The 21,065-nt window shown below is 38.7% G+C and overlaps 1 protein-coding gene across 1 annotated transcript; it reads right to left on the bottom strand.

Moving 5' to 3' along the window:
- Window positions 1–5,800: 5,800 nt before the first annotated feature.
- On the bottom strand, window positions 5,801–15,003 carry LOC308678604 (vomeronasal type-2 receptor 26-like; the record flags this gene model as incomplete). Its single annotated transcript, XM_081345830.1, has 5 exons — window positions 5,801–6,696; window positions 7,831–7,957; window positions 10,807–11,667; window positions 12,012–12,251; window positions 14,851–15,003. 5 exons carry the CDS (start codon window positions 15,001–15,003, stop codon window positions 5,801–5,803), a joined length of 2,277 nt encoding a protein of 758 aa, XP_081201956.1.
- Window positions 15,004–21,065: the final 6,062 nt, after the last annotated feature.

The following is a 21,065-nucleotide window of genomic DNA, read 5'->3' as shown; positions in this document are numbered from 1 at the left end:
TTCCTTATTCATCAGTGGAGCAGATCCATATGTGATCTAAATAGAAGAAAACAACACAGGCAAAAAGAATTATGCAATATGTATGTTCCTTGGCATCCTTGCTTAATTTTTTAGGACAGTCCTCAAGCCTTAGTGTATGACAATCTTCTGGTTTCAGTAGAAAGCGCATAAGAGTCTTACTTATATACTTCAACAAGTTGGCATCAGGAAGTTTCATACTATATTAAAGAACAAGAGTGGGTCTGATTTCCATTATAGATCATGAGCTGCATGACTTATTCTTTATTCTTGCCTGATGCGTTGGTATATTTCTAGGAAAAAATAAACTACCGTAAGGCTCAATATCTGAAAATGATAAATAACTACCGGACCTTCCAATCTTGCTCCATTTCTGTTCTCACCTGAGGAAATTTGTAGTTGCACAGAGTGATTGCCATATTGAGACAGGTTTTAGTACGGGGTCCTCCAATGACAGCTATAATATTGGTCTGGTCATTACATTTGTAGTTGGGGGTAAATTTATCTTTTGTAGATAGAAATTCCATTGCTAAATGATAAGTTGTAATTTCCTCAAGATAGTCAGTAGCAATGTGGAAACCAAGGGTAACATTGGGTAAGATTGAGGAGTGTTCATTGATCTCCTTTACAGCAAATGCCAGAGCCAAAGTGTGTTGGTAATTATGAGTGAGGAACCTTCAGTGAGAGTTATAAACTATGTCAGTATATTTCTAGCTCAGAATCAGACAGTTCCTATGTTTAATTATTAAGCATATTCTTATGCACACAAAATGTAATGCTTATTATTTGCTCATGACACCTGGAATGTGGTCTTTAACAAACAACAACCCTATATTTTATGGTTGGGAAAGAACTGATATGGGGGAAGAATAAACGAACATTCAGTTTTGATTACATTTGTAGCCTGATTTATTCTCTCTTTAAGATTTGTCTTCTATAAAATTGTCAAATTCATGGTGAGATATCTTTTCTAGGATTAATTGGGATACTTACAATAACATTCCAATTCAAAGTGAATGGTAAGGGAGAGGATTCATATGTTTTTATTCTAATGGACACACGTAACATTCTAGAATTAACTTGTCATTTGGGATTTGTATTCTGTAAAAAAGACCATCCTGTTCCATTGTTCCAACACTTTTCATTCTTTGGTTGGATGCAAGGGGGAAAAAAAATTAGAGAGTACTAGTATACATGTAGTCTATTTTCCATGACATCCTCACAGCCTAAAGTAGTCATGTTCTTTCCCCTCAAGAAGCAGAGGAATGTGAATATTCCTGAGAAAAAAATTACCCATATCATATTGTGATTAAAGGCAATAATACTTGCTTCATTTGAAACTGCAGTATTAGGAGAGATAAAGTTTCTCTGAAGTATAGAATTTCAGCATGGATAAGGGCAAATACAATTAGCAATATGGTAACCATTTTATATTTGAGGAAAGATTGACAAAGAGGGAGAAGGAGGATGAGAGAGAGAGAGAAAGATGGAAAGGAAGGAAGGAAGGAAGGAAGGAAGGAAGGAAGGAAGGAAGGAAGGAAGGAAGGAAAGGAAGGAAAGGAAAGGAAAGGAAAGAAAGAAAGAAATCATTTAAGTGGTGCTGGGGATGAATCTGAGAATGTGGGTGAGAATACTTACAGGTACTGATCAAGCACATCATGAGAAGGAACACTTTGAAAAGTGATTTCATTTGAAAGAAAGAACACTTGATAAATAATTGCAGCAATGATTAAGTCCCCAGACTGATAATACTTGTGAACAATTGGAAGAGGACTTCTGAGTTTGCAGACAGGAAAAATGCACATTGTCTCAGAAAAAAGGAATAAAACCAGTGTTCTGAATAGAAGTAACTCAGTATATAATATACTCATTGTACAAATCAAAGTTTAACTTCAATGTTACCATTCCACTGATGAGCCTCTAATGAATGTTATATAAAATGAAGTATCACAGATTTAATGTGCGTCTTTCTTGTGTTCCTTACTTTTAATTCTGTATTTCTGAGCTGATATTAATGTAATTCATTTTTTTAACCTGGGTTCATAGTTTTCTCATGTTTATTAGAATTCCCTTGATACATGGAGAAAAGAACAATACATTACTTCTTAATTTGATAATTATCTGGGAGATAATAGCTTATTTGCAGTTCTACCTTCTTCCATCTTTGTAAACTGCCAAAAGGAAATATGATTTTATCTTACAGTAAAATAGCTCTATTGGTGCAAACTTTTAAAACTTAGACAAGAAGCAGAAAATTGGGAAAGAAAATTTGGGGACATTCTCTTCTAAAGATGGTATCATGTTGGGCAGATACATATATTTAATCAGGTCTCAAATTTTGTCCATTTACATGTACTTTGAAAAGAAGGTAAATTTATTTACTGGTCATTTTGTCAATCTTTTGCTCAATACAGGATCTGCTATAAAGAGTGGGGATGTAACAAGATTATTCAGTTCAAGGATGGTTTGAAAGAAGGGGATAATGCTGAACTGAGTCAATGAATTAAGATGTAATTTTTTATTTATCAAATTTAGATGGCTGCCTGTCTCACAAGAGATAACTCTGGGTGGAGTATCATAAAACTGTAAAAACAATAAACAGAACAGATAACAGAACAGAAATAACAGAATAATAGAGTTGAAAGGAACCATGGAAGTCATTCATTTCATTCATTTATTTGATTTCTATACCACCCTTCTCCCTAGGGACTCAGGGCGGTTCACAGGGCATATATAAATAGCTATACAAAAATTAAAAGTGAATTAAACCATGCCCAATTAAAATACTACAATAATAAAATAATAAAAACCAATTAAAAACCCATATTCCCCATCAGGCCAGACCAGCTAACTCAAACAAGTGGGTCTTCAACCCGCGACGGAAGGATCGGAGGTCCGATGCCATCCGGAGCTCAACCGGCAGTTGGTTCCATAATGCCGGAGCACCCACAGAGAAGGCCCTCCCCCTGGGGGCCACCAGTCGACATTCCCTGACCGGAGGCACCCTGAGGAGGCCCTCTCTGTGGGCACGCACAGGGCGGAGGGGAGTTGACGCCGGCAACAGGTGGTCCTCGAGGTATCCCGGACCCATGCCATGTAAGGCCTTAAAGATCATAACCAAGACCTTGAACCTCACCCGGAGTCTTCTAGTCCAACCCCCTAGTCAGACAGAACAGCTTTTTCAGCCTTCTCTTGCAGCTCCTAGTTTGCAGAGAGAGAGAGAGAGAGAGAGAGAGAGAGACAGACAGAGAGAGAGAGAGAGACAGAGACAGAGACAGAGACAGAGACAGAGAGAGACAGAGAGACAGAGAGACAGAGAGACAGAGAGAGAGATAATCAGCTTCCTCCAGGAAGACAAAAAAGTCTGGGTAGTGGACGTGGCAGTGCCTGGAGATAGCAAAAGAGAAGAGAAAGAACTGGAGAAGATAATAACATGAAAAGACCTACAAATAGAAATAGAACAACTGTGGCAAAGGCAAGCAAGGGTAGTACCAATAGTAATAGGCACCATGTAAAGTTTTGTCTTACCATGCCTCCATTCTGTTCTTCATTTGGTCTTTCTTGTAGATCAGTTTAGTTTGTTCAGTAGGCAGTAAAACTTCCTGATATAGTAACTTCAGTGCATCTTTCATAATTATCCTTCAGATATTTTTCAAAAGCCATTTTTACTTCTGCAAACATCTGTTGTACTTGTAACTTTCCATGCCCATCTATTTGCCTTCATCACTGTGTGGATGAAGGGCATTATGCATTGTCATTATTTTTCTGGTCTTCCTATCCATTGCTTTTACTTATGATTGAATCCAGTCCACTATTCCAATGACTGGAATTGTCCAGGTGTTGATTGTCCTAAAGCTGCTTTTTTCAAGAGGATATTGGACTTCCTTTGTTTTTCTTTGAAGATGTTTTACTTCTCATCCAAGAAGCTTCTTCACTTCTTCAAGGAAAAACAAAGAAACTCCAGTTGTCTCTTGAAAAAAGCTCCTTTGAGACAATTATCTTCTTTATTACCATAGCTATTCTCATTTATTCTTATTGGGGCTCAAAATAATAATCTAATAAGTCAAATAAAAGATGCAGGGAAGCTCTCTAGGTTCGTAAGTGAGCTTGGAAAAGATAATTACAGCAATCATTTGTAAATCATTTTTCTGTGCCTCTACATCTCTATCTATCTACACATCCTGAAAATTACAAAGGAGTGGTTATGAAAGAGAAATAATTCTGTACATTAAAATGAGAGGTTGCAGTCATATGGGTTCTTTGTATGTTTATTTTCCTAGTATTGTCTAACTTCCTCGTTTGTTTCATTTTCAAGGGAGCCTTTATGTAGAACACATACTACATTATCTTTCATAGCTTTGTAGAGTGAGTGTAGGTTTTAAACATATATACATATACATATACATATACATATACATATACACATACATATACATATACATATATGTGTGCATGTGTGTGTGCATGTGTGTGTGTGTGTGTGTGTGTGTGTGTGTGTGTGTCCCTATATATCAAGGTACTACCTTTTATATACATTGATGTGCTGATATGAGGAAATAGCACAGAACCCCAAACTTTACACACACACACACACTCACACAAACACACACAAATGCCTTTATATTCTGAAAGTAACCAATTTGTCTTTATTGAAGCAGTTTGGTTTAAACATCACTTTCATTTCTTTATTAGTTGCTCCTTCTTATTCAAATCCGGTCTCAGAATAATGATGTAGCATTTTGGGGAAAAGATGCAGCCCAGTAATCCAGCTGCAGAAGCCAAAATAGAGAAGATCTCCACAACAACCACATATTTCCCCTTTGTACTCAAATAAGTGGGAACAAATGACACCCAAACACTGCAAAAGACTAACATGCTGTAGGTGATGAATTTGGCTTCATTGAAGCTGTTAGGTAAATTCCTACCTAAGAAGGCCACTGTGAAGCTGATAGCACTCAAGAACCCCAAAAAGCCAAGGACAGTATAAAACATTGTGGTTGAAGCTTCATTACATTCCAGGACAATTTCTTCAGCCATAGAATGCATGTCTGAATTTGGAAATGGGGGAGAAATTGCCAACCACACTACACAAATTGTGAACTGAGCAATGAAGACAGATAGGACAATTGTGCTGGCTATCCTTCTCCCCACCTATTTCCTCATTTTGGAACCTGGCTTGGTGGCCATGAAAGCAAGAACTACTATGGTTGTTTTACCCAAAATGCAAGAAACGGCTATAGAGAACATGATGCTGAAAGCAGTTTGCCTCATGAGACATTTCACTTGGCTAGGTTGCCCAATGAAGAGTAAAGTGCAAAGGAAGGAGAGCAGGAGAGCAATGAGAACTGTGTAGCTGAGATTCTGGTTGTTGGCTTTGACAATAGGAGTGCCCTGGTGTAGTATGCAGATTCCTAGCACTATAGTTGCGATGACAGAAGAAGATTGCAATAATTACCAAAGAAGTACCCAAAGGCTCTCGGAAAGTCAAATAAGTTGTAGTTTTTTTGAAGGCAATTATCTTGACCCTTGTTTGGATATTGATCCTCCTGACATGGGAAACAATCATCTATGTCTGGAAGAAATCCCAATTAAAACTGTTTCACAGAACCACTTTTGTTTTAAAAAAACTTTAAAAGGTGTATTATCTGCCATGATGTCATAGACAGAGTGCAATATATATATATGCATCTCTATATATCTGATTATGCAAAAATGAAAAAAAGCCCTATTGGGCAAAAGTAACCAAGTGTTTCATTCAAAGGATCAGAAAAAAGTATCAGCTTCATTTCTTTATCAGTTGCTCCTTCTTATTCAAATCAGGCCTCAGAATAATGATATAACACTTGGGGGAAAAGATACAGCCCAGTAATCCAGCTGCTGAAGCCAAAATAGAGAAGATCTCTACAGCAACCACATATTTCCCCTTTGTACTCAAATATGTGGGAACAAATGACACCCAGACGCTACAAAAGACCAACATGCTGAAGGTGATAAATTTGGCTTCGTTGAAGCTATCAGGTAAATTCCTGGCTAGGAAGGCGACCGTGAAAGTGACAGCAGTCAACAGCCCCATAAAGCCCAGGACAGTATAAAACATTGTGGTTGAACCTTCATTACATTCCAGGACAATTTCTTCAGCTATGGAATGCATGTCTGAATCTGGAAATGGGGGAGAAACTCCCAGCCACAGTACACAAATGCTGAACTGAGCGATGAAAACAGAGAGGACAACAGTGTTGGCCATCCTTCTCCCCACCCATTTCCTCATTTTGGAGCCTGGCTTGGTGGCCATGAAAGCAAGAACTACTATGGTTGTTTTACCCAAAATACAAGAAAGGGCTACAGAGAAAGTGATGCCAAAAGCAGTCTGTCTCATGAGACATTTCACTTTATCAGGTTGCCCAATGAAGAGCAAAGTACAAAGGAAGGAAAGCAGAAGAGCAATGAGAAGTGTGTAGGTGAGGTTCCTGTTGTTGGCTTTGACAATGGGAGTGTCCTGGTGTTTTATGAAGATTCCTAGCACCACAGCTGAGATGATAGAAAAGGAGATTGCAATCATTACCAAAGAAATCCCCAAAGGCTCTTGGAAAGTCAAATAAGTTACAGTTTTTTGAAGGCAATTATCTTGACCCTTGTTTGGATATTGATCCTCTTGACATGGGAAACAATCATCTAAGTCTGGGGGAAGAAACAAAACTATTACACAAAACTACTTTACTTTTAATCATGAAGAATTAATAACATACACGATTTATTTAGATCCTATGACTTCACATTATTTTTTCTCAAAATGATTGACAATGAAATGCATTAAATATTGTTCAGTTTCAATATCCCTTAAGTTATACAACTACACCAAAATCTGTATGTGATACTTTTACTCTTCAGGTAGAATAGGAAGTAAAAAGGGTTGAAATAGTAGGAACAAATGCTGCATGGGTTGAATTTGATGGAACATTACCTTTCAGTCAAAAAGCATATACTAAAAAGCCTTCTGGATTGGTTAATAACAAGCATTGGTTATCTGCCAAAATGTTTATACTTCTACAAGCAATAAGGAGAATAATCCAAATCTGAAAAACCTATTGACGAGGATGAAGGTAAAGATTTAAGGGTATAGGAATGCGAGTAAAGGTTTGTTCTCCAAGCATGTGGGATTGGTTTCCAACATTTCATTACCTGGCTAGATAATATCTTCAGTGGAGTTTAGGGAATGTCAGCTGAAGATGTTACTCCACTGAAGTTGTTCCTCGCGTGGTACACAAAATATTCAGAAACCAACCCACAGGCTTGGAGAACAAACTTTTACCCTTGTTCTACACCCTAGCTATAGATATTTACCACTATTGCAAATCTTAAGGAACATTATGCCTTTTAAATTAAACTGATGGATTATACCATTAAATATTTCCAAAAATTGCTTTTTTAAAAGGCAAATGAACTTTGTTTTTCCTTGAAGACATTTTATTTCTCATTCAGAAGCTTGTTCAATTCTGACTGAAGCCAGACCTACAGTCAGAGTTGAAGAAGCTTCTTGGATGAGAAGCAAAATGTTTTCATGGAAAAACAAAGAAAGTCCAGCTGCCATTTGAAAAATGCCCTTGGTACAAAAAGCACCTTTGGATGACTCAGAATCTGTATAAATATTAAATATCTCACTGAACTATAAACAACCAGTTCACATTTTTCATTGCTCATCTATAGACTCTATCAGATAGCTCAAAATTTTTCATTACCATAAAACTGATTAAAAATTTAAAACCATTTATATTTATTAAATCATTGATATATTTAGTAGATTCCTTTGCTTACCCATTTGGTCAGCTATCTTCCCTTCTGGACACTGCCTACAGTCATAGCAGCAGGATAATTTCCCTTCCACTTTGATCTTGCTGTAGCCAAAGGGACATTTCTCATTACAGATGGAAAGAGGCAATGTCTGTTCATAAATAAAATGAGATTGCTTTCATATGAAAAATTTATGTGTTGGGAGTGTCCATTTCATCAATTAATTATGCTGAAACTCTTCACAGACTTATCAATCCTTAGTGTCCCATTTCACCATTTTTTCTTGTTTTAAATTCATCAAAAGATTCTTTAATTCATTTCTTCCTCAATCCTCAGCATCTACAGTACTATGGAATAAGTGTGAATGTCAACTGCCAAAGTTAACCAGCGATCATGTTGAAGTTCACACTTCATAAACTTCCTGAGTTTGAGAAATACTGCTTAACTCTTCCTCCCCCTCCCCCACCTTTCTTCCATTGAATCATACAGAATTCTGAGAGACTTCCTGGAGAAGTTCTTGCAGTTTTCTTGAAAAGCTTTTGAGATGTGATTTACTGTGTCCTCATTTCTAGAGTGAGAATTTCTAGAGTTTTTTTACTTGAGGGAGGGAGGACTAGAAAATTATCTTCTCTTTAATAATTTATAAAGAATATGATCATTACCACACTCAACTGTTCCCACAAGATATTTATTAACTTAATGTAAAGCCTAATCCTAAACCTGTGAATTTACTAAACTGAACTGGGTGTGGTGTAATGTATAAATGAGGTTCCCTCTTAGAAATTAGAAGTCTCATCACAAAGCAGTGTTCTGTATCATACTGCATCCTTCTTTATTGGTGTATGTTATGATATAGATATATACAGTATATGTGTGTCTCTGTGTGTGTGTGTATGTGTGTTTGTGATTTTTATGCTCAGTATGCAATCACTTGGATTAACTAATCAGCTGGTTAGGCAAATAAATATTATCTCCAGCAGAAGACTTTGTTTTAACAAAGAGTTTCTGTTCCTCATTTCATCTCTTTCAGGGGACTTGACTAGATTGGAATAGAATAGAATAGAATAGAATAGAATAGAATAGAATAGAATAGAATAGAATAGAATAGAATAGAATAGAATAGAATAGAATAGAATAGAATAGAATAGAATAGAATAGAATAGAATAGAATAGAATAGAATAGAATAGAATAGAATAGAATAGAGCTGGAAAGGACCTTGGCGGTCTTCTAGTCCAGCCCTCTGTTCAAGCAAGAGGACCTATACCACCTCAGACAGGTGATTGTCCAGTCTCTTTTTAAAAAAATTCCAGCGATGGAGCACCCACAATTTCTGGGGTAACCTGTTCCACTGATTGATTGTCCTGATTGTTAGGAAGTTTCTCCTTAATACCAGGTTACTTCTCTATTTCGTCAGCTTCAAATCATTGTTTCTCATCCTTCCCTCTGGTGCTCTGGTGAACAAACTGACTCCCTCTTCTTTGTGGCAGCCCCACAAATATAAATTTAAATCCAATGATATGAAATTAAAAAAAAAAGCCTGGCTATGCCATTTTTAAAATATTTTTACTGTTTGGGAATAAATTGTTTCTTTCCATTAAGCTACACACTTTCCTAAGCTGTCATCATTCTACTTAAGTGAGTAAAGAAATACTAATTACTTGAAATGTCTTATTCCATTTTCCAGTATTTGATTCAGCAAGGGCTCAGAAGTAGAGTTATCACTTTACAAATCCATACAGTGGGAGACATTTTTTAAAAAATATTTTCGTTAGGGACCAAATATACAAGTAATCAACTGATATGTTTATTTTCAGGCTTCTCCAACAAAGGATGTTTTATACAATATATTCCATGTAAAAGTAATTCACTTAAGGATCTATTGTTTTTGATCTGTAGTATTCATATTATTTTATATCTACATTCTATTTTATCATATCCCAATTTATCATACTTTTTTATCTTAGCTTATCTCGTTTCCTTCCACTGAAATTAATTAATAAAGGTTACTACTACAATGACTATTTTGGGATAATTTTGGGCTGGACCCAAATAAATGTTAAATGTTGTAGGCATTTATTTACACTATAATAGTTTATGTTCATATCATTTACAAAAAATATTGAGGCTGCTAAATAAGTGTTGATGAGGTGGTAGTGTTTGTTAAATTATTTCTGTGAAAAATGAGATGCACCTGGTTAAATACAAGAGGCCAAACAGCATCCTTGGCAGAAATGGTGAGGAGCTTATCTGGGGGAGCCATGGGGTCGATCCTTCCGATTTGGGCCCTTAGAAAGGAGTTGTTTGGAAATGTGACCCAGTTGAAAATATCAAATCCAGTTTCTAATTCCCCATTGAGACCAAAATAAATCAGTTCTCCAGCACTGTTGTTAAAAGAAACTTGTTGCAAAAAATGGTGGAGCTGAATGAAAGATCAAAGAAATATAAACATTAACTGGTTTCCTTGAATTATATGTAGGAATCTCAGTTCCCTCCATATGGTTGATGGTCAATGGAATGCTATTTTTTCACCAATCTACACTGTTTATAATTGAAAAAGAAATGCTTTCTCTATCACATAGATTTTCCACTCTATTGAATATTTTCATCTCTAAATTTTTAATATAAAAATTCCAACACAACGCTGAAAAAGAAAGAAAAATGACACCATTAATTTGCTTTGATCAACCGAATATTTTATGGATTATGAATTAATTGGTAGAATAATATATATATATTACAATGGTAACCCCTGTGTTTATAACATATAATATTTGGCAAAGGTAAAAGTTTTTCATTTCTGTCTTCTTGCATATGACAATACCAATAACATTCAAAAGTATCTGTAAAGGAAAGAAGGATGGAGGGAGGTAGTTAAGAAGTATGAAAACCAACAAACAAATAAATAAATACTTTAATATTTAACTGCCAAAATAAAAGAAGAAAAAACATTGTTTTATATGATCTGAAGATTTTCCTGAATTTGCATCAGTTGACACTACCTTCCATGGTGATTGAAGGAAATACTTGTGCCTCCTCTTATCAATTTTTTGATCTGCTTTGAGATTTGAGGTAAGCAAGGCCCTCAGAGCATGTGCCACGGCATAGACTGCATTATAGATGCTGTAACTAAGTCCACCCATGGTGGTCTCAAAGACAGAATTAGGAAGATTCTCCAAATTCTCTTCTCCAGTACAGATCCTTTCAGCATTCCCTTCACTTACATCGCTGGAGAATGAGCATTCAAATGCATCTTTCCAGAAATCCCTAATAAAGCCATCTTCTTTCTCAAAGTTTGGGTTTCGCTTCTTCATAAATTGTTGGAATACAGTCAACTCCTTTGAGTGAAGTGCAAAGTCAATTGCACCATGGAGAAAATTAATAGGCAAATGTCTTTGTATCGCAATAGAGGTGAATTCCATCTGAGCTGTCATGATCCAAATTTTGGCTTTTCTCTCCTTTGGAATATCATCAGAATCTAAAACAGAGAGCATCATTCCCAAAGCCACTATGCTTGCAATTTCACCATTAAAGATCACTGCAATGACTGTACTCCACATAATCACTTTATATATTTTATCTGTCTTATCCATCATTTCAGCAGCTTCACTACCATACATCATTTGGGGTAGACATTCTATAAAGTCAAAGCATATTCCTCTCTCTGAAAACATGGAAAGACTATTTTGAACAAATCTCTCCCTGTCTTCCTCATACAGAGAAATCAATCCAACCCAGGTCCATTCAAAATGCAATAGTAAGTGTAGTATTCCTTTAAGCTGGTGAATTTCATCAGGGAACATCCACTTGACAAAAATACCTGCTTGGTCATTATTCATCAAAGGAGCTGATCCATACGTAATCTAATTGAGGAAACATGGGAGAACAGAGGAAAAAAGGAAGAAAACTTTTTTAAAAATAAAGGAAGAATTATTTTCTTTTCTTTTTTTACTTAATACAATTCTTGGGTTTGAGTGGGATACTGAAAGAGGCTTTGTAAAAAATACAGTTAGGGTTAAGGACATCTATAAGTTTAATACTGTTCATGAAGCAAAAAGGGGACTATCCTTTGGTGATATTCTTGTCATTATATGACAAATATTTGTTGCCTCTGGAATCTTTCTCACAAGAGTTATCATGTGGGCCCAACATCTGAAAATCATAACTAGGTCATGGACTTTTCCTCTTGCTCCATCTTTTTTCTCACCTGAGGAAATTTGTAATTGCATAAAGTGGTTGCCATGTTGACGCAGGTCTTAGTACGGGGTCCTCCAATGATGGCTACCGTGTTGGTCTGGTCATTACATTTGTAGTTGGGGATAAAATTATCTTTTGTAGATAAAAATTCCATTGCTAAATGATAAGTTGTATATTCCTCAAGATAATTGGTAGCAATGTGGAAACCGAGGCTAATATTGGGTAAAATTCCAAAATGTTCATTGATCTCCTTTACAGCAAATGCCAGAGCCAAAGTATGTTGATAATTATGAGTGAGGAACCTTCAGTGAGAGTTACAAACAACATCAAATATTTCTGCTTCATATTCAGACAGTTGATATTTTTAATGTTCTAGATCTAGTGCTTATTGTTTATTCTGGATGTTTGGAGCCTTGTCCTTAATGAACAATAGCACTACATTGTCAAATTCATAGTAAGCTATTTCTTCCAGGATCACTTTAGATATTACAGTAACTAAAAACTGGGGTTTTTAGTGTACAGGGTGAATTTAATGCTTTTTAACTGGTTTTAACTTTTGTATGTTTTGATTTTTAATTCCCTGTAAACCGCCCTGAGTCCTCAGGGAAAGGGCGGTATACAAATGCAACTAAATAAATAAACATTTAATTTCAGTTCTATCTGTATTTTGTCTATAATATTCTAAGATTGAGAAGAAAGTTCCATTTTAAAAGGTTGAAAAAAAAATCTCAAATGCACTTGTGGATTTCCGGCTTCATTACTGAGTAAGATGAAACAGGGAAAAAAAAATCAGGATTAACCTGAGGGGATCTACAACCTCTACATTTTTACTTTCAGTGGAGGACTTTGGTGAAGGAAGGAAGTTTCCTGAAGAAAAAGTAATTCATATAATTTATGAGTCAAATCGATTTGTCTCAATTTGAACTTCTGTGTTAAGACAGGAGGTATTTCTGTGAGTTTTGTAATTAAAAATGGCTATATATGGACATTGGATTACTGATTAACTAGCAACTGATATGGTTCAGCAGAAAAAATATTGCAAGTGGTAACACAGGAAAGAGAAGTAGGAGTAGCAGCAGAAGGAGATACTTACAGATACTGATCAAGTACTTTATGAGAGGGAAGTCTTTGAAATGTGATTTCATTGGAAAGAAAGAAGATCTGATAAATAATTGCAGCAATGATTAAGTCTCCAGGCTGATAATACTTGTGAGCAATTGGAAGCGGACTGCTGAGTTTGCAGTTGGAACCAAGAGAAATTAATATTATGTTAGGGGGAAAAAATAAAATCAGAGTTCTGTATATAAACAACTCACTATAATATATGGCCATAGTAGATATCAAACAGTAGCTCCTATTTTATTATTCAAATGAGGAGTTGGGGTGGCCACCCCTTAATGTTACCTTAAGTTTAGACCATGAACATTATCTGAAATTAAGCCAAGAAAATATCAGTTCAAACACAAATCCTTCTTTTTCTCCTTACATGCAGTTCTGTATTTCTGAGCAGACGTTAAGACAATGCAATGTCTAATTCTTGGCCCCTAGTTTTGTCAGTGTGCTGGAATGCCCTTGTGACATGGAGAAGAAGGGACAATTCTATACTTAATTAGAAATGAATACTATTACTTGCAATGTAATATCAGAGAGAAACCTGTTTATTATGTCTCAGTAGACACTACTGCACTGTTATGAACTTTTGGAACTAAGATATTATGTAGAATTTGGGAGAGTGAAAAGTCATATGTACAGAAGAAGGAAAAACATACAATTAGAGAAAAGAATAATGTACATAATGTACTCCAAAGCACCTGAAAGCAGGACAAGAAGCAATGGATGGAAACTAGTCATGTTTTTTCAGTGTGCTGGAATGCCCTTGTGACATGGAGAAGAAGGGACAATTCTATACTTAATTAGAAATGAATACTATTACTTGCAATGTAATATCAGAGAGAAACATGTTTATTATGTCTCAGTAGACACTACTGCACTGTTATGAACTTTTGGAACTAAGATATTATGTAGAATTTGGGAGAGTGAAAAGTCATATGTACAGAAGAAGGAAAAACATACAATTAGAGAAAAGAATAATGTACATAATGTACTCCAAAGCACCTGAAAGCAGGACAAGAAGCAATGGATGGAAACTAATCAAGGAGAGAAGCAACCTAGAACTAAGGCGAAACTTCCTGACAGTTAGAACAATTAACCAGTGGAACAACCTGCCTCTAGAAGTGGTAAATGCTCCAACACTGGAAGTTTTTAAGAAGAGACTGGAGACCATTTGCCTGAAATGGTATAGGGTTTCCTGCCTGAGCAGGGGGTTGGACTAGATGACCTCCAAGGTCCCTTCCAACGTACTTATTATTGTTATTGTTATTTATTGAGCTCATTTTGCTTACCCTTTGCTTAATATAAGATATATCATGATAATATTACCAATATTTGATCTGTCATGATACTTTTTTTTACCCATTACTTGCCCCATCTTCTCCCCATATAGCATGTTCCAAATTATGCAAATGTGAGCAGTTTAATAGGTATCTTTTTGGTGGAAGGTAACAGTGTTCCCTGTGCAACAACATACTTTATCTCAAACATTGATATATCGGGGAGTGGATATTCATGTGCATTTTCCTCTATATGTTGAAAAAAAAGTGGTTGTGAAGAATATTTGAAGGGTTGGTTGTTTTTGTTTTTTGGCAAGAGTCTAGTGAAGCTTATGGGCTACAGCACACAAAGTCAAAGATTTTGAGAAGAGTGCACCTTATAATATTAAAAATCCATTTTCAGTCAGAATTCTATCCTGGATTAGCTTTTTTCATTTAATCACAAAATTTTGAATTTACATTGTTCACAGTAGTGGCGTCTGCCTGCAAAAGATGCTCCCAGACTGGAGTGAAACGCAGAACAGACTGCTTTATATTTGGTAGACCAGGTGCTCCTCCCAACACATATATGTCATCGTAGACCAGGTGCTCCTCCCAACACATATATGTCATCGCTGTCCTCTACTGACTGGAGTGAGGGGGAGCCTGTGGCCTAAAGGTTAATACAGCTGCCTAACTGGCAAGCTGCCCAGGTTCGAATCCCAGAGGGGTAAGACTAGCTGATGAGAGCTAAAGAGCTTGAAATAGCTATACTAGTCTCACTTTAACTCTTTGTTAGTCACAAAATTTTGAATATATTTATTTTATTTTATTTTATTTATTTATTTAATTGAATTTCTATACCGCCCTTCTCCCGAAGGACTCAGGGCGGTGAACAGGGCATATAAATAGAAGTACAAAAGTTAAAAAGGATTAAATTATTGCCCAAATTAAAACAATCAAAATATACAAAAAAACATTAAAACCCTAACATTCCCCCATCAGGCCAGGCCAGCTTGTTCGAATAAATGGGTCTTTAACCCGCGCCGGAAGGAGCGAAGATCCGGTGCCATCCGGAGCTCAACCGGCAGTTGATTCCATAAGGCCGGGGCGCCCACAGAGAAGGCCCTCCCCCTGGGGGCCACCAGCCGGCATTCTCTGACCGGAGGCACCCTGAGGAGGCCCTCTCTGTGGGAACGCACAGGGCGGAGGGGAGTCAACGCCGGCAGCAGGTGGTCCCCGAGGTATTCTGGACCCATGCCATGTAAGGACTTAAAAACCATCACCAAGACCTTGAACCTCACCCGGAAGACAACTGGTAACCAATGCAGCTCGCGGAGGAAAGGTGTAACATGGGAGTACCGGGAAACTCCCAAGACAACTCTCGCGGCCACATTCTGTACCAGTTGGAGCCTCCAAGTGGTCTTCAAGGGAAGCCCCATGTAAAGAGCATTGCAATAGTCAAGACGAGAGGTCACGAGCGCATGAGTGACCGTACACAAGGCATCCCGGTCCAGATAGGGCTGCAACTGACGCACCAGGCGAACCTGAGCGAAAGCCCCCCTAGTCACGGCTACTATGTGGTCTTCTAGGGTAAGCCGTGAATCTAGGAGGACTCCCAAGTTGCGAGCCCTATCCAGGATGCAGAATAGATTGACAGCTGCAATCTGGAAGGATGATACCATACATCAATGGGGTATCGGAGGCGACGGGATGAATATTGGCACCACACCAAGGAGCCACTACCTGAAGAAGAAAAGTCATTGGTGGTTTACAGAGTAAGATGCAAGGACTGCCAGTGTAATTATATTGGAGAGATGGCCAAATGGCTCAAGACTAGAGTCCATGAGCATAAGTTGGCTGTCAAAAGGCATGAGCAATGCTCACAGATATTTTATTTTATTTTATTTTAATTTTAATTCCATTTATATCCCGCCCTTCTCCGAAGACTCAGGGTGGCTTACAAGCTTAGCAGTAGCCTTCATTCTATGTATATGCCTGCTTATTAGGGCTTTCACACACATCCCAAGCGGCATTATTACAAAGTCAGCTTAATTGCCCCCAACAATTTGGGTCCTCATTTTACCTACCTCGGAAGGATAGAAGGCTGAGTCAACCTTGAGCCTGGTGGGATGTGAACCTGCACTAATTGCAGGCAGCTGGTGTTACTTAAGGAGGCATTAGCCCACTGCTCCACCACGGCTCTTGGCAACACATAGTCAACAATAACCACTCTTTTGACTTTATGAGGGCGGAGGCCATCCCCTAGCACATGTCTAAAGGAGGCTGCTTGCTTAAGGAAGCCTGGTGGTCAGATACACATTCAATTAATTGCCATATAGAGGTGCTACCAGCTTATCAAGCATTAAGAGTGCATGAACAACAACAAAAAAATACTGCCCACACTCAGAAAGAAAGGAGTCGAAAAAGATAAAAGCCGTATGACTCATGCGATGGAGAAAAATGTCGTACACAGTGTTCTACCAAGGTTGGAGGATGGGAGCAAGTGAGGAGCGATCCAGTGGCAACTCCCGATGATCGTATGTGGACGGGACAAGAAGATAGAGGGTGGCATCCCAGGCACACAGAAATGGACGGAGGACGTCTGGCAAGGATGAGATTGACTGGGATGGTTGGTGAGGAGCAGGAGGAGCATTTGGCTGCAACAAATGCACCGAGGCACCCAACCTGAAGACCAGAGGAGAACCGGGAGACCTAGAAGGGTAGAACAATGTGTACACCACCAGGGGAAGGGCGATGGATGGATGAGGGCAGCACGACTCATGAGATAGAGAAGAGGTCAGACACACAGCAGCCAACCGAGGTCGGGAGATGGGAAAAATTGGAGAGTGATCCAACAGCAACTCCAGACGATCGGATGCAGACAAGGTGAAGACAGAGAGTGCTGTGTCTCGCATGCACAGTAATGCATGGATAATGGCCAGTGAAGATGGGATTGACTGGGATAGGCAGTGGTGGGCAGGAGTGGCATGCAGATGCAGTGAATGCACTGAAGTGGCCAGTCCATGGATCAGAGGAAGATCAGCAGATTTGCAATGGTGGAATAGCATGCATATTATTAGACCAGGGCACATGGCTATTTGCAAGAGCTATGGGGGGGATCAGAGGAAAGTCCAACAATAGCCTCAAATAGCCAAGTGCAAGCAAGGCAGGTGGAGAAGATAGAGAAGGGAGAAGGAGCCCCAGATCAGCATGTATAGCAGCGGATGGAGCACAGGAAAAGAAAAGAAGATTGACTGAGATGGGCAAAATAAAAGAGGCAGGAAAGGGAGCAATGAGATGGGAAAGGATGGTAAGACCACAGTGTGAACAAGGGGTGTGAGCAGTCAGAGCAGTTATGGTTCACTAGAGCAGTCAATAGATAGTTGCTTTTATCAATGGTTGTTTTTATTGTTTTATTGTTTGGTTTCTAGGCATTCTGCCAATTTCTGAGTCCTTATTGTTAGTGTTCTAGTCTCTGATTCTCCACTAGATGTCAGCAGTTATTTCTGTTTTCAAAGGGTTTTTTTTCCAATCAAAAAGTTATTTTTGTTATATATATTTTTTATAATTCCATCAAAAATTCTTTAGGATATAATCTTGACAGTTTTTTAGTTCCTAGATTGGACCAGACTGTAGTATTTTAAATGAAATTTTAGTATATCTCTTTCCTCCTTCAATATTAATTCACCACTTCCATCTGTAAGGGAATGGGGATATAGTCCCCTCCTTCACTTTTGGAGGTTTTATTGCTTTGGGGATCTTTTCAAGGATTAAATTAGTAAATAGAAGAAAGAAGATCAGTATTCTCCCCAATTCCAAGAACGCTGTTCACTGATGTTCAGGTTCTTGCTCTGGGACTTTGGTTGCAAGTAGCTTGGGATAGACACTTTTTTATTATCCTTGATTTCTGTTGCAAGTTTTCATTTATTCTGAGCCTTTGTTTTCCTGCCTTAATTTTTGCATGTTCTGGCTGTCTATTGGTAATCAGCCTTAGTTATATGTCCCTTTTTTCCATTTTTTGCACTTGTCCTTTTTGTCTTTCAGTTTCACAGAGAGAGCTTTGTGAAGCCATGCTGGTTTGTTCTTGAATTTCTTGTCTTTCTTTTTCAGTGATATTAAAAGGTAAAGGTTCCCCTGCACACGCGTGCTAGTCATGTCCGACTCTAGGGGCCGGTGCTCATCTCCGTTTCAAAGCCGAAGAGCCAGCGCTTGTCCGAGGACATCTCAGTGATATTGGATTGTGCTTTTTTGAACATATTTTACAGTTTTCCATGCTTCTTGCATTGTTTTCCTTTTTAGGATTTTCATCCATGGAATCTTGCCAAGATTCTCTCTGTGTTTATTAAAATCAGCTCTCTTGAAGTTTAAGACATTTGTTGTATAATTTTCTATTGTGTTAGCATTATATTGAATTCCGTTATGATATAATCACTTTCCCCCAAGATTCTGGCAACTTCAATTCCCTCTATCATTTGGTGTTGTTTCTTTGCTAGATCTCTGCTTGTTTTCTTTGAGGGGAGGTTGTGGGTCTGTCAATTTCTAGGGGGACAAATCAGTTGCTCAGTTTTAATGTGGCTGCTTCTGGTTGGGTTAGATTGGGCAGTAGGGGTTTGTTAGATGTATGCTGCTGCTTCCTTTGTTGTGTTTCCTTCTATGTGTGACATACCTCCATTTGTCTTCCTCCAAGATTTATCAATAGAGTCAAATCGTCTGGGAGCTATTTGTCCATTGTTTGGTTCTGTTTGGTTGTAGCTTTCTTGTGTAGGTTGCAGTTTGGTGAGAGTTGCTTCTAGATCCCTTACTTATTCCACTAGTAGTTCACATAGTTTACATTTAATACATGTATAATTTGGGTGTTCTTTGGGCATAAGCACATACATGGAACATGTATTGCATACCACAATAGTGTCCATCGCCTGTTCCATTAATGTGTTGTTTGAAAATCCCTCTTTTATGGTTTCTGGATGTGCTTTGCTGTTAGCCCTGGTTCTACTTTCTCTGTTCTAGATAATTATGCCTATTTTTTTCTATGTTATGTACTGGAAATCAAAATAGCACTGGTTTCTTTTTCTAAAAGTCTGCTGTGTGGTTGCCATTCACAGTCCCCAGCCTACTGGTCTGCTGCATTTCACAGTCCCTGGTCTAGCGGTCTGCTGCCATTCGCAGTCCCCAATCTGCTGGTCTACTGCTCTCCTCAGGCCCTGGTCTACTGCCATCTGAAGCACCTGGTCTACTGCTTTCCACAGGCCTTGGTCTACTGTCATCTGCAGCATCCAGTCTACTGCCGTCCGCAGGCCCTGGTTTGTTGCCATCTGCAGTCCCCATATCTGAAGGCCCTCGTCTGTTGTCGTTCACAACACCTGGTCTTCTGTGCTGCAGTGTTCCACTACCACACCAATAGCTCCACAGTCACACGACTCCTGTTTAGTGATCCATCGTGCTGGTGTTCTGCTTCCTTCAGCAAACAGGGCTGCCTGGATGGTTCACAGGAAGGTCTCCTCTTCTCTCCCTGGCTGGCTCTCCTTCCTGCTCCACTGATGTTTCAAAGAAAAGATGCAGAAAAACTCTCTAGATTCTGAAATAACCTTGGAAAAGATTGTCACAGCTGCTGCTTAGTAGACCTATCTGCAGTCTCCGGGCCTGTTGTGAACTTGGCTGTGCAAGTAGCAGAAATGAGAGTTTCATCTGCATATGTGTGGAATGCAAGTCATGAAAACAAAACCAGACTCTGGTCAATGGAACATATTTTCCCCCAAAAATCAGCCTGTAGATCCAGAATGTTGGGACTGCTATTTTAGATGCAACTATCTATGTCCTGCTAATTATAAATGAATGCTTATGGATGAAAGAAAAACATCCTGTATTTTCTCTTTTGGTTTTTATGATGCAGCATACGGGGGCAGGAAGATTGGGCTCCATCTTTTGTATTTTGATTTCACCCTGCTGGGGATCCTGGACAGGGTCGAAAGTCGCCCCATAGAGGCGACAAGCAAGAAGGGGACCCTCATTGATTGCAGGAGGGTGATGGCCATTCTGTTTCATCTGAGGAAGTCCTCCAAACCATCAGGGGAAAGACTGGCTACATTTGTAATTAATTAATTTAAATAATTAAAAAAAATACTAGAACGCACAGAGATGGATAGAGTGACTATGAGACTGAAAGAAAAAGAAGAAACAGATTATTGGACCCTGGAGGCACCCAACCCAGGCGCCATCCCACCACGGTCTGACCCAAGCCTGGACTGAACAGCGGTTGGTGGACACCCCCCAAAATCCGACCAAAACTGCAATCCCTCCCCCGTCCCTAACCTTTTAAAATGTTAAGATAAAAAACAAACCAGGAGCCTCTTATTAGATTTATACCAGAGGCTCCTATCCCTGCCCAACCAATACACAATACACAATAACAGAGGGTCGAACTCTTCCCAGATAACATCACCAAGACAGCTCATGCCATCTCCATCAGACTCTGCCCAGTCGGAGTCCAGACCGGCCCGAATCTGAGTGATTTTGTCCGACAGATGTTGACTAAACTCCTCAGCACGACCCTGCAAGGGCTCCTCCCTCACCTCCTGATTAAGGAGGGAGCAGGTCACCCTAAACAGGGTGGCCGGGCGATTATCTGCAGACGCGATGAGGGCAGCAAAGTAATTAGACTTTGCCGCCCTCATCGCAGCGAGATAAGACCTTGT

This window comes from Vipera berus (genome assembly GCF_964194415.1).
Source record: "Vipera berus genome assembly, chromosome: Z".
NCBI lineage: Eukaryota > Metazoa > Chordata > Lepidosauria > Squamata > Viperidae > Vipera > Vipera berus.
Note: the sequence above shows the minus strand (reverse complement) of the source record. Positions and strands in the feature narration are given on the sequence as shown.